This window comes from Cervus elaphus, chromosome 12 (assembly GCF_910594005.1).
Source record: "Cervus elaphus chromosome 12, mCerEla1.1, whole genome shotgun sequence".
NCBI lineage: Eukaryota > Metazoa > Chordata > Mammalia > Artiodactyla > Cervidae > Cervus > Cervus elaphus.
In genome coordinates this window covers 22,915,077-22,929,347 of record NC_057826.1, presented here as the reverse complement: position 1 = coordinate 22,929,347, position 14,271 = coordinate 22,915,077, and the positions used below count along the sequence as shown (strand labels likewise).

Genomic DNA, 14,271 nt, shown 5'->3' with positions numbered 1-14,271 from the left:
TTAGACTGAGTTCACTGACCTTTGATTCAACAAACATTTGTTGAGCTCTTTGTGTAGCCAAGTCTGCGGTTGTCAGTAGCAGTGTACTGTGATAAGTCCCATGAAAGTGAAAAGTGTCAGTTGCTCAGTCGTATCCAGCTCTTTGTGATTCCATGGACTGCAGCCTGCCAGGCTCTTCTGTCCATGGGATTTCCCAGGCAAGGATATTGGAGTGGGTAGCCATTCCCTTCTCCAGGGGAATATTCTTGACCCAGGGATGGAACCCAAGTCTTCTGCATTGCAGGCAGATTCTTTATCACTGAGACACCAGCATTCATTGAGCATTCAGAGATAGCGAAGTCTGGGATTGTTAGTAGCAGTGTACTGTGATAGGCCCCATAGCATTGTTAGAGAAGGGGCAGGCACAAAAAGGAAAGATAATAGCCTGGGCTGGAAAAAGTGGTCTTTGAACAGTGTCACAAAAGATTAGTAGAAATGGGTGAATGAACAATCAAATTATCAACAATGCAAGTTAATAGCATTTGAATTGAGACTGCACTGTGGCAAACTCTGGGACAAATTATCCTCATGAATGAGGACTGATTGCATAACCACAGTAATGAAAAGTGTTTTCTTCTTTTGACCGTAATTAAACTGTCATTTAATTGCTTTCTTCTGTTGACTCAAATTAAATTTGCTTCATTATTACAGGCTTTATTCTGGTAAATAAAAACATGGTTAATCATTAGATTTTTTATTTGTCATTGACAGTTCAATATAAATTAAGTAAAATATTAATTCAGTTCTGTACTATTATCAAAAGTTTTCCAATTTTTCCATAAAATGACCATATCTATAGTTTAATGGTCAAAACAAGTTCAACAAAAGATTATTTACGAATATGAGAAGACCATGGTCCTATAACTCTTTTCCCCACCAAAGTGATCATGTAATTATTAGTCCAAGAAAATCACAAACTCTACTAAAAGAATGTACTCCAAACAAGTGATGGAACATGTTTGTGTTCCAATTTCTCAGACTTCCATTACTTTGGATAAACATTCTTCACGTAAACCATACAACAGGCATTTTAATATTGTCACGGTAACGTAAGGAAATGCCCTGAATGAGTTTTAAAATGACCATAATTACCAATACCAGTCCTTAAGATAATTTTGCTGAATAAAGAATTGGAGGGGGTGGGGGACTGTTTTTGCTTTTTCTGCCACATAGGTTGATGGGTGCTTGTTAAAACAGTGCCTTATCATGCTTGAACACAGGGTAGTCACCCTCAATTCTTCTATTGCTGGATTTTACCATCTTTAGCTGTGCATTAAAAAAAAAAAAAAAACAACTCCCTTTTCTAGCCCCTTCATCGCCTTTGCGTGCATTATCTTCCAGGATTCTTCTCTTTTTTGGACTTCTTCCCTGCTACCCATGTGCTTCTTGGTGGGTAGTTATCAGCATAGACAGAGTTCATTTCCTATTTGTATCAAAGACTGAATGACACAGTTCTGCTCTGTCTCTGATTATTTATCTGCACTAGGGTCCAGTTTAATACTGTTCCTTTCTGACTATTTTTAATACTCCCAACTGCTTAAAAACACAAGAACACACACAAAGATATACTCAGGGACAATCATTAAATAGCCTTCCTCTTCTGGTTTTCTAAGAGAAATTAAGGCACAAAGAGGAAGCCTCCATGAATTAGGGTCAGTAAGTGAAGCCAAGTGGCCTATCTTTTCAAACTGCCTTTTCCACCACCTTCTTGCTGATTTGAAAAACAGCAGAAAAATGAATGGCAGTTTAAATTTGATGTTTATTTCTGCCTTTCCACAAATCTCTGTGGAAATCCAGTAAACTCCACCTTCTTAGAAAAGGAAGTTCTTCTGTGGTCTAGGCATGGGAAAGTGTTTTAGCAGCAGTGGCTTTAGGTTGTCAGAGATAAAGCCATGCCACAATCCAGATTCAGTGAAGAGCTGAGAGAATTCAGGTGTTGGTGCCATGGTGGTTTTCTTAAGAGAAGAAGGACAAACCCTGCTCTTGAGCCAAGCCACTGGGACTCCTGTTAGCTGAGGCTAAATCATGCCTCCCCTTGAAGGTTGTTTGGTTCAGAAGAACTACATTGTGGACAAAGAGGATAGAAACTAATCCAAAGTGCCATCAATCAACCCCTGCGCAGCTTAGGTTCCCCTGGGTAAGAGGCTTCAGAAGGGAAAGATGAGTTTGGAGGTCAACTGAGGGTCTACTTAGCCTATATTATCTCTAATAACGGGCAGGAATAGGAGCAAAGTAACCGGGACAAATGCAAGGTGTTTGGATGAATCCGGCAGTGTACACTGGGCTTTCATCAGGCATCAAGCAGGCAAGGTTGGAAGGTCTGCTTTGTGCTCCAGGTTTTGGCCATCCTGAAGGAGAATCATTTTGGCAGGGAGTGCTGAGGAGTCTGCTTCAGGCTTCTCTTGGGTCCAGCTGCCATCATCAGTCAGTCCACAGGGATGCCCAGCAGGTCACAGCTGACATCCCACAGCCGCCTTGCTACCGTCTCATTACGAGCCTGTGCAGAGACCCATGCCACATGGCAGTCACTGGAAGGGAAAGAGAAAGGCTGAGAACACGGGGTTAACAATGCAGTCTGCCCTCCGCCTGGCATAAGGAACACGACAGAAAAATAACCCAGGGACGACACGGGCTCTGGGTATTTCACAGGACCAGTGTTTGTCCTATCTCTTCATTCTCCAGGCTTTAGCCCAGAGAAAAATGGGGTCAGAACCATTTTGGAGCTCACTAGACTGCCTGGGATCAGAATGTTTGTTTGATATATAATACATATCATTTAGTCTTTATATCCCCCTTGTGTGTGTGTGTATATATAAATATTTATTTATAATATCAGTGCCTGGCTGATACCTGTGTATGTCCATCTTGTTCAAATATGTCTCAAAGGTCAACTCTGTAAGATGTTGTATGGTGTCATGTGGCTGAGATACTACATTGCTCATAGATGCCTGGAGTGATTAAAAAAGTGCTTCTTCTTTCTGCAGTGTACCTACAGTTATAACTGTTTTTAAACTCAAAGAACAAGTAAAGTCAGCTTCATAACCAACAAAAGAAGGAAAAGATGACAGGAGAAAAGAAATGGTAACAAGGGGACTTCCCTGGTGGTTCAGTGGTTAAGACACTGCCTTCCAACGAGGTACAGATTGACCCCTGGTTGGAGAGTTAAGATCCCACATGCCTCATTGCCAAAAAAACCAAAACAAAAACAGAAGCGATATTGTAACAAATTCAAAATGACTGTTAAAATGGTCCACATTAAAAAAAATATCGTAAAAAAAGAAATGGTAATAAGGTCCCATCTGTTTCATATACCTTCTATTCACTGTTGTAATTCCAATTATTTTAAGTCCCCATTAAATACAGGACAGATATCCAAACTCTTTACTGCCCAGAAAAGTGTCTCAAGAATAATTCTTTTACTCATTTTTGTATTCTCTGCATCTAGTACACAGCAGAGATTCAGTGAAGGGTTATTTTTTAATGACTGAGTAAAGGGAATTATGATCTTTGAAGTCATGTGAGAAACGATTTCTAAGACTACCATTTTGGGGGATCTGCTGGTGGCTCCACGGTGAAAGATCTGGTCTGCCAACACAGGAGACACAGGTTCAGTCCCTGCTCTGGGAAGAGTCCACATGCTGCGGGGCAACTAACACCATGCATCACAACTACTGAGCCTGTGCTCTAGAGCCCAGGAACCTTGACTATTGAGCCCACTTGCTGAAACTACTGAAGCCCGCTTGCCCCTGAGCCTGCAGACCCCGCAGCAAGGGAAGCCACTGCAAACAGAAGCCCACACATCGCAACTGGAGAGTAGCCCCAGCTCGCTGAAACTAGAGAAAAGCCCTTGAAGCACAGCCTAAAATAAATAAAATTACTAAAAAAAAACAAAAACAAAAACACAACACTATACTATTTCAGGGCTTTCCTAGTGGTCCAGTGGTTAAGAATCTGCCTGCCAATGGAGGTGACGTGAGTTCTATCCCTGGTCCAGGAAAATCCCACTTGCTCCAGAGCAACTAAGCCCATGCTTCACAACTACTAAAGACCTCACGCCTGGAGCCTGGGCTCCACAGCAATGAGAAGCCCAGGCTTCGCAGCAAAGAGTAGCCCTTACTTGCCGCAACTAGAGAAAGCCTGTACATAGCAATGAAGACCCAGTGCAGCACCCCCCCTGAAATAAATAAATAATTTTTTTTTTTTAAAGGTTATAGTGTGTCAGACAAATCCAAATAATTCCCTATAGGCAATAAAATTCCATCCTCAAAAACAGACACATTCGTACCTGAAGTGGTTTCCACTGAGAACTTCTAGACCCTCCGTTAAGGCACAGTATAGGCTGGTCTGGGCTCCCTGCTGAGGGGTCTTGATGAGGAAGGAGAAAATCCACCAGATCCATCTCATGAGGGCGGAGTGTCGAACCAGCTCAGAGCTGACTGTGCCAGGATGCACAGAGTACACCGTGACGCCAGAGCCTGATGCTAGGAAGCCGTGTAGAAAGAGGAAAACAGGACTTGACGCTGCCGAATGGCCAAAGAGGGCAGGAGACATGAACGAACATTTGCCCGCTGTGGACTCTGTTCTCCTGATGCTGTGACAAGCACTCCTCGCGGTAATGTACACGTTCACTTCACAGATTACGATTCAGGCTCAGCATGTCTATTAACTGTTAGGAAGCAGCAGAGCCAGGACCCGCTCAGAAGCACTTGACCTTGTTGATCACTGCCTTTCTAAAGCTGCCTTTTCACTGATGGTGGTAAATCTCCAGTACTATATGGAAAGATCTCTAAAGTACTGTGTTAGGATTTCAGTTCCTTATGTATGGTATATACACAGTTAAATGCACAAGAAAACAATTGGAGAGGTGCACGTCAAGTTTTGACAGTGGTTTCTTAGGGCGGGCAGGGGGGAAGCAGAAGAGGGACAGAGAATAAGTGAAGGGGGTTTTTCATTTCTAACTCTGTATACTTCCATATTATTGGAACTTTTCACAGTGAGAATTATTCACGCATTAGTAGATTCATTTTACATGGGACAGCTGGATAAAAACTTGCTAATTATTTCTCTTTCCTATTGGATGTGAACCACTCCATCCCCAGCCCCTAATCCAGGGTGTAGAATAACATGGGCCCTGAATACGTGGCTATTGAATGGCTGAATAAATGACTCTTCCATCATGCCCAGGTTTCTTTCTTTGCATCATGGCTTATTTCCCATCCAATCCTCATCCATCAGGTTTCCTTGTGTATCCTCTGCTCTTGTCTGATCCTCACAGCTGGACTCATCTCTCCACTTCTGTGCCTCCCTAGCACCCTGACCAACTTTTGGTTGATTTTCACCACCCAGTTCCCCTGATCCATCTACAGCTGATAAAGGATATCATGCCCAAGACATAGACTTTCCTCCCCATCTCACAGCTGTTCATGTGTTTTGACACTCCTGTTCCAGTGCTGGAGTGCCTGTGTCTGATTCCTTCTGCCTGATCTGCCTGTCTCAAGTCTAAGCACTTCTAATTGTCCACGTTGGATTTCCTTACTCTTTATTGGAAATCCAGAGTAGCCTATGCTAAGGACCTCTGTTTGTGTCTGGAGACTCCCTTCCTCAAGCATACATTTCCCTTCTATTTGACCCTTTGCTGTTAGGGAGATCCCCTCACCCTCTATAGTCCCAGGACCTGTTTTATCCTAGTGTTTGTAGCCAGTGCCATTTTGGTCCCTCCATTCTAAGTCAAAAACCTTCCTTGACTTGCTCATGAGGCTTGAATTAATCATAACAATAACCCATGAAGCAATCCCACTTTACATGTGAGGAATTAAGTCTTGCAAAGTTAAGCAACTTGTTGCAGGTTATGCAGCTAGTAAATGCCAAAGCCAAGCTTTCAGAACTCCCCCGTCACCTCCAACATTCATTTGTGGGCTGTTTAGTAAAACTATACCCAAGCAGAGCCATGAAAGCAGATGCTGTCCACCAGATCAGCTCCAGAATACAGCTCTGATTCCTGAGACTTTTAGCTACTTCCCATTGACTCCTGTCTCCATACTCACTTCTTTTAAGCTTACCTTTTAGCCTCCGGGCCAGTTCCTGGGTGAAGAGAATGTTGGCTAATTTGCTGTGACAGTAGGCCAGACCTGACTGATAGAACTTCTCGCCCTGCAGGTTATGGAAGTGGATCCTTCCCAGGTGATGTGCTAAGGAAGACACATTCACCACTCTTGATGGTGCTGATTCCTTCAGCTTTTCTAGCAACAGATGGGTCAGGAGGAAGTGACCTATGAGAAAAAGAATCAACAGATTTCAGGGCCAATGTGGGGGGGAGAGGGAGTAGAGGTGAGCCAGGCTCTGCTATGGGAGACAGAGAATCCAATAATAAAGCTTTTTGCTTCATTAATTCATTATCAACTACAGAACAAGTTCAATGAGAGTTTAGGGACATAGGAACGCCAAAGACATTAGACATCCTTCTATGATGGAGGTCTAGATTATGTGAATATGAATTCTCCAGGCCAGAATACTGGAGTGGGTAGCAGTTCCCTTTTCCAGGGGATCTTCCCAACCCAGGGATCAAACCCAGGTCTCCTGCATCGCAGGCAGAGTCTTTACCAGCTGAGCTACCAGGGAAGCCCTCATGAATATGTAGTCATATCTTATTCCAAATTTGAATAACATCACTGTTGCAGGGAGGAAGCCAATTCTGACCCCATGATGGAACTGTTTCTTTGACTTGCTTTTTGCTGCTTTTGTTATTGAAATCATACAGAATGGTTTGCCTCAAAGAATCCTGCCCTTCTGTCTGGCTGTTAAACTAAAAGTGCCTTTGTTCAGAACCCTGTCCACCTGTGGATGGCAGGAAGGGAGAAATTAACACATGCCATGCCTGAGGCTTGCCATTCCAGCAGGTGTTTGCAAGATTAACGGTCTTTTTACTTTGCTTCCTTACCTATCCCCATCTCTGATCTATAATAGAACCTGGCATCCAGACCCTGATAAGATGGTTACTTTGAGGTGCTAGCCTGCCATCTTCTCAGTCTGCCTGCTCCCTGATTAAAGTCTCTTCCTTGCCTCAACACCTCGCCTCTCGGATTCATTGGCCTGTCGTGTAGTGAGCAGAGTAAGCCTGGACTAGGTAACAACTGTTTAAGAGCCGATGGCCTCCATTTGATGCCTGCCACAAAGGTGGCTACAAAGAAAGCAACATAACACCCACTCCAATTAGGTTAAGTTAAACTGAATGTGAAGCACAGATTAAAAAACGGGGGGAACCTCAAGGGAGCCTGAGCTTTCTGGCAGGACCACACTAGTTATTAAATTAATATATTTATGGTCTGTTACGGAAAAGACTCTTGAGAGTCCCTTGGACTGCAAGGAGATCCAACCAGTCCATCCTAAAGGAGACCAGCTCTGGGTGTTCACTGGAAGGACTGATGCTGAAGCTGAAACTCCAATACTTTGGCCACCTCATGCGAAGAGTTGACTCAATGGAAAAGACCCTGATGCTGGGAGGGATTGGGGGCAGGAGGAGAAGGGGACGACAGAGGATGAAATGGCTGGATGGCATCACCAACTCGATGGACTTGAGTTTGAGTAAACTCTGGGAGTTGGTGATGGACAGGGAGGCCTGGCGTGCTGTGATTCATGGGGTCGCAGAGTCAGACACGACTGAGCGACTGAACTGAACTGATGGCCTAGAGGTCCGCTCACACAAAGAAGGCGCCATATGACCCTAAGTTTTCCAATGAGAATTTAAGTTTCCCTTTAGCTTCGTGATGAGACAAGATTTCTTACCTAAGTGGTTGACTCCTATATGCATCTCAAAGCCATCTGCTGTTTTGGAGTAGGGACACATCATCACTCCTGCGTTGTTGATCAAAATGTGGAGATGCTTTTCCTCTGTAGGGAAGAGGAGAAGGAGAGTGCACGTGGCCAGCCACGCCTGTTACATCTTCGAAATCTGCCCCACACCCATGCTTTGAAAAGGGGGATGCATGGCTTCAATCTTTCCTCTATTTTCCCTTCATATTTATTTTGTATTGTTTTTCATTTTAAGATGCTAGTTGAATCCTACATATTCTTACTACAAGGAAAAATTCCACATGACATGACCAAATGGCCTTTCCAATCTTTCCAATTTAGGACCTACTGACTCACTGCTTTTGGGAAGTGTTCTATCTTTCCCAATAGAAAGACTTCCCCAGCTGAATGAGAAATTCCAAAACAAGAGAAAAACAGGATGTTTGGTATGCCTCCCTGCCACTCGGTTTCAGGCCCCCAAAGAAACACTGGTTTCACCTCTGTTTCAATTGCCAACTCTCTTACGATTTCTTTTTTCATATCATTTGTAATTTTTGTCTAAAAGCATGTATCAGTGGAAGTTGTTTTCCCTGGGAGGCCTAGATCCCTGGGTTATGAGGGAAAAAGTCTACAGAGTGCTCTTGGACTTGCTTTTGATGTGACACTACAGGATTATATGTTAATTTCTCGGCTTCAGTTTCTTGCATAGTTAGTGATGTGAATGAAATTCCCCCCGCCCCCATAAATGTCAGCCTGAAGTTCTAATTTCTTGCAGATGACCTTTAATTCATCCACCTCCTAGAGAGATGATAGGCTTCTTTGTCATATCCTTGAGCGGCTGGCCTGGGTTTTTTTTTTTTAAGCCCCTGTACCATGGACCAGATGACTTTTTGTGGATCCCAGCCTGACGTGGAGCCTCAAGTACAGCAACCCAGCCCTCAACATCCTGAGGCCTCATCTCTTAGCTCTATATGGATATTTGGACTCCAGACCATATGGAGTTCTAGTACACATGTGAGATTTTTGGCTTTAGTTCTTATGAACTACTATGACATTTTTGGGTGAATTTATTTATTTATTTATTTTTGGCTCTGCTGGGTCTTCACTGTTGCGTGTAGGCTGTCTCTAGTTGTAGCGAGAGGGGGCTACTCTCTGGTTGTGGAGTATGAGCTCTAGGTAGGTATGGCTCACAGGCTTAGTTGCCCCGAGGCATGCAGGATCCTCCTGGACCAGGGATCGAACCTGTGTCCCCTGCAATGGCAGGTTGATTCCTAATCACTGGACCACTGTGGAAGTCTGCTATGACTTTTCAAAGTCACTTTTTTTTCTGCCTCTTGAGGATTTCCCTTTGTTACTAAGGAGTCCCGTTATGAATCCAAAAGTTTTTGATTGTATCTTGTCTAGCATTTCTAGATGTCAGAGAGGGAGAGGAATCTTTTCCTTTTAGCTAAGTCTTCCATGTTGACTGCAAGACCCACAGCATAGTCCCTAGTTGGACACTTACCTTCTAAGAAGCGCTTAGCAAAGGCTCGAATAGATTTAGTATCAGCCAAGTCCAGTTTCCGAACCAACACTTGTTGGTTCCCTGTCATCATCTGGATTTCTCTGGCCACCAACTCCGCCTTTTGCACGTCCCGGCAAGCTAAATACACACGGGCTCCTGTCAACCAACATATAAGAGAGATAAACTGTTGGCTCTGTTTTTGAGTGAGCATCAAAGACTTAATTCTAATGTTAAATATTATTTTCTACTGTTTGTTTCTAAAAAGGGACTACCCCTACTTCACAAAGAGGTATCTGATGAATAAATCAGGAAAGAAAAATAAATCAACACTTTTCATTATGTCCATTGTATGTAGAACATGTACAACATTCAGACCAGCAGATCAGTGGGGCCCTTCAAATGTTCTTGTATTCCAAGCCTGGGAGGAAATAATGAAAATGGTCATCATGGCAAGGGATAAAATAGCAGTAGCAAGCAGGAGACCTAAATAGAAGTTTCTCCAAAGAAGACAGAGGGCCAACAGGCACATGAAAAGATGTTTAATGTTGTTAACTATTAGAGATGCCAATCAAAACTACAATGAGATATCACCTCATACCAGTCAGGATGGCCATTATTAAAAGTCTACAAATAACAAAAGCTGGAGAGGGTGTGGAGAAAGGGGAACCCTTCTATGCTGTTGGTGGGAATATAAGTTGGTACAGCTACTATAGAAAATAGTCCTCAGAAAACTAAAAAATAGAATTATCATATGAACCAGAAATCTACTCCTAGGCATATAGTTTGACAAAACTATAATCCCAAAAGATACATGCACCTTTATTTCATAGCAGCACTATTCACAAAAGCCAAGACAAGGAAAAACCCAAATGTCCACTGACAGATGAATGGATAAAAAAGATATGGTACATATATACAATGGAATTCGACTCAGCCAAAAAAAGAATGAAATAATGCCATTTGCAGCAACATGGAAGGAACTAGAGATTATCATACTAAGTGAAGTTAAGCCAGGAAGGGAAAGACAAATACGATATGCTATCACTTACATGTAGAATCTAAAATATGACACAAACGAAGCTATCTGCAAAACAGAAACAGCCTCACAGACACAGAGAACAGACTTGTAGTTGCCAAGGCAGAGAAGGGACGAGGTTGCATGGATTGGGAGTTAGGGGTTGGCAGATGAAAACTATTACATATAGAATGGATAAACAACAAGGTCCTACTGTTGAGCACAAGGAACTATATTCAATATCCTGAGATAAACCATAACAGAAAAGAACATAAAAAAGAATGCATATATAACTGAATCACCTTGCTGTACACAAAGTGATTAACACAAATAAACACAACATTGTAAAATCAACTATAAGGGTGTTAGTCATTCAGTTGTGTCTGACTCTTTGAGACCTCATGGACTGTAGATTGCCAGGCTCCTCTGTCCATGGAATTCTCCAGGCATGAATACTGGAGTGGGTAGCCATCCCCTTCTCCAGGGGATCTTCCTGACCCAGGGATTGAACCTGGGTCTCCTGCATTGCAGGCAGATTCTTTACCACCTGAGCCACCAGGGAAGCCCCAAATCAACTATACTTCAATTAAAAAAAACAACAAATGAACTAGTAGCAGGAGGGAACTGAAAGCAGATAGACTTGCCTCTTCGAGCCAGCTCTTTGGCGGTCTCCTTCCCGATGCCTGTGTTGGCTCCAGTGACCACAGCCACTTTTCCAGGAAGCTGGACGGTTGATGTACAAACCCCGCTGGACAGCATCTTCCTGCAGACAGAGGAGTTATCAGTTCTTCATTTTCTTTGCCTTAGCCAGAGGTTCCTGCAATAACCCCATATCTACACATCCCAAGGCTGATGGCTGTTTTCATTCCTTCTGCTGTCCTTTTACAGACTGAAGGAAGACTGGAGGAAAGAAAACAAAAGTTTTCTGCTCTTATGATTTTCTTGCTCAAATTTTTTCTGCTCTTGCTTAAGGACAGAAATGATTATATTGTAAGGGCAACTTTAACTTTAGCTCCTTGCAGTACAAGAACTGGATGAATATTTGAGCTCCTGGTGGAGCTCTTCCTCGGGTTGAGGAAATCACAAGACTCAGCCTAGAAAAAGAAAGAACTGGTCCACTGATGTTAATCGGTCCATAACTGGCACTTTATGGCCTTTATGGTTGAATAAAACAGCTTACCCAACAAAAAAAGTTAAAAATTATGAAAGCTTGTCAACCTGGGACAAAATGAAACGAGTCACCGCCCCCCCCCCAGCCCCCTACACATGAACACAGTTAAAAATAAGGCAAAACATGAGGTAAGTAAGTACAGAGTGAAACTTGACATTCCAGTCCTGGTTTATCCTGGTTTAATCAGTACAAGTCCTTCTTCCTAAGCAATACACCACCCTACTTCTCCAAAGGACTGAATGCCTAAACAGGTTTTAAGTCTTAGAGTGTCCTTTACCCTGCAAAGCCTGGGGACTCAATTTAAAAGAATCAGCTGACTGGGATATGCATTTTTTAATTTAAATGTTTCATTGAAAATTGGAAAGCACACACTGCTAGCCACTCAAGTTCCTGCTTAGAAGAAACAGGCCAATAAGGAAGCAAGGTGCCCAGCAGCGGGTATCTTTCTCCTCAGACAATCGTCCCCTCTCAGTTCTCCCCCGTCCATTCCGCTTCTCCTCCAGGAGCACCCACGAGGACCTCAACCCAGCTGTTCCTTCTCCTTACCCAGCAGGAAAAAACGAGACAACCAGCTACAAAAGTCCAGCTCTGGTCCAGCCCCCATGACCTAGCTTGGTAAGTTGGGAATATGACCCTTGGAGTATAACTTTGATTAGAAAAATCTCTTTGAAGTATGAGCAGTATTTTCAGCTCAGTTCAGTCGCTCAGTCGTATCCGACTGTTTGCGACCCCATGGACTGCAGCACGCCAGGTTCAACGTTTCACTGAGGTTCTGTGTGGATCAGAGGATGTTGTGGCGAAAAAGAAAGAAAAAGCAGCGTATTCATCCGAGTTTCGCACTCGTGTGAGCTTCTAGAGGTGGGAGCGCGGAGAGTTCAGAACAACAAAATTGGAGAAGCGGCTCGAACGAGGAGAGGAACGAGGAAGGAAGGGGTGAATGTGTAAGAAACGGCGGAGGGTGATCTAGCGCGCCTTCCAGTCCCAGTCGGACCTTGACTGCATCTCCCGCCCGCCCCACCCAATCCCCACCGAGGGAAGGAGTGTTCTTTGCAGGCACAGGTCCACCGTCACTACTGGTGACTTACTCAGAACCAATCAGCAGGCTGCCTGTCCGGCAACTCGCTGCTGATTCTCTGGGGCACGAAGCCAGCCATTGGCTGATACAGCCCCTGGTGAAGAGACCACGACCCTCAACCTCTCCTCCTCACCCCCAAACCCCAGGGCAAGGCTCGGGACCGCCCTCCCCCACGCCGCCCCACCCCATACTTCTGCTGCTAAGGCAGGTTAGAAGACAAGAGTGATGAAACCCTTTCATTTCTCTCCTTTACTGCATCTGCCCAGAGGAAAAGTCAGTCCAACAGCGACAAGAGAGCAAGCAGTGGGGGTGCAGATGTCACGACTGGCATCGAGGGAACAAAGCGGGGTGCTCTGGACTGCAGCCTCTTCCCACGACCTGGGGGTCTCTTGATCTCGCCCTCCTCTCCCCGGGCAGCTGGACCTCCTCCGACCCACCGAACATCCCCTACCTGGAGCCCCGCAGGGAGTCTTCCTATCCTCCTTTTGAAGCTCATAGCTTCGATGAGGATGTCTGTCTCCCCCCGCCCCGCGCCCCGCGCCCCTCAGATTTCTCTAAGAGGAAGGCAGTACATTTGCACAGACCTGATTTGGGGTGCAGCGATGTACAAGAGAAAGGGGAGAAGAAGGAGCAGGAGCAGGACCCAAAGCATCTCGCCGGGAGGCAGGTGCGGCTGCCGGAGCAGCAGCGAGACGCCGCAGCTGTGCTTGCCGACTGCGGCCTCGCCTCCAAGACACGCCTTGGTAAACTACGACAACCCGGGGAGCAGAGCCTTCTGGGAAATGTAGTCCGAAGCTTGGCATGTGCGCTCCTATTTCCCAGACTCCGAGAGAAGCTGAATCTTGCCCCAGATAGCAAAGACTCCCCAACCGGCTAGGATCTAGGACATTTGGGATCACCCAACCAGCTCTCCCATGGCCCCTTGGGCCACCGTGAAATCTCCCCAGTCCTCTCTGCCCTGGTGCCCAAGTCCAGACCCTGTTCACGTTTCCCTAGTTATGGTTAGTCGGTTACCGCATGTTTCTTCTAGAGATCAAATATTGGCGCCAGGAAAATGTTCCAACGCTGATTACACGGAAGAGGAGCGGTTGGAGTCTGACAGTTGGGGGCGGGGGTCGGGGGGCGAAGAGGGGAGAGATTCTTTAGGGATTCCTTCATCCAAAGGAGCAGAAGCAATCCGTCCCTGGAGACGTTACAGGAGAATCACTTCGTGTCTTTTGAATTATTTTATTCAATAAAATAAAAACATATCATGAAATAGAAAATATAATTTTCCTGGTGTTTGAGTGTTAACTGAAGATAGAATATAGTTTTCTTGAAGACTTGGGTTAGCTATTTTAACTCCCAGGGTGGCAGTGGATTTCTCAGATTAGCACAGTTGGTTTTGCCTACTCGGGAAAGTATTTAATCCTGTCTTGAATAAAGCCATGGAAATTCTCTGGGAACAAGCAGGTTCCCTGATTAGTCATTCCTTTTAGCTCTGCCATCTGAGGACTTTCTTGTTTCCAGAGAATGAATGTTTTCAGGTGGGGAATGTTTTAAGTCATCATCTGTTTGTGATTCCTGCCTGCACTCAGTAATGTATTCTGGTTCTTCTGGACAATTCATTTCCATTTGATTGAAAGACACATGTTCCGGGCTCAGTTTAAACCAGTGTATTTTACAGCACTTGGCAAGGA

The 14,271-nt window shown here is 44.5% G+C and overlaps 1 protein-coding gene across 2 annotated transcripts; it reads right to left on the bottom strand.

Annotated features, from left to right (window-relative positions):
- Window positions 1-717: 717 nt before the first annotated feature.
- On the bottom strand, window positions 718-13,349 carry RDH11 (retinol dehydrogenase 11). Of its 2 annotated transcripts, none has more exons than XM_043920592.1 (7): window positions 13,177-13,349; window positions 10,991-11,109; window positions 9,332-9,487; window positions 7,822-7,926; window positions 6,099-6,308; window positions 4,325-4,520; window positions 718-2,567 (listed from the first exon to the last, which is right to left on the bottom strand). In XM_043920592.1, the coding sequence occupies exons 1-7, from the start codon at window positions 13,242-13,244 to the stop codon at window positions 2,465-2,467; spliced, it is 957 nt and encodes a 318-aa protein (XP_043776527.1). In that variant the 5' UTR covers window positions 13,245-13,349; the 3' UTR covers window positions 718-2,464. The 2 variants fall into 2 exon arrangements, with proteins under 2 accessions (XP_043776527.1, XP_043776528.1); XM_043920593.1 differs by lacking the exon at window positions 13,177-13,349 and adding an exon at window positions 12,064-12,487.
- Between the last annotated feature and the right edge of the window lie 922 nt (window positions 13,350-14,271).

Bases quoted from the DNA above. Each gene is read 5' to 3' on its own strand.
- RDH11 (XM_043920592.1), bottom strand. From the start codon at position 13,244: ATGCTTTGGGTCCTGCTCCTGCTCCTTCTTCTCCCCTTTCTCTTGTAC. The intron at 11,110-13,176 runs GTCTGTGCAAAT...CTCTGTCTGCAG, and splicing joins ATCGCTGCACCCCAAATCAG to GAAGATGCTGTCCAGCGGGG. The intron at 9,488-10,990 runs GCAAGTCTATCT...GTTGGTTGACAG, and splicing joins CAAAGAGCTGGCTCGAAGAG to GAGCCCGTGTGTATTTAGCT.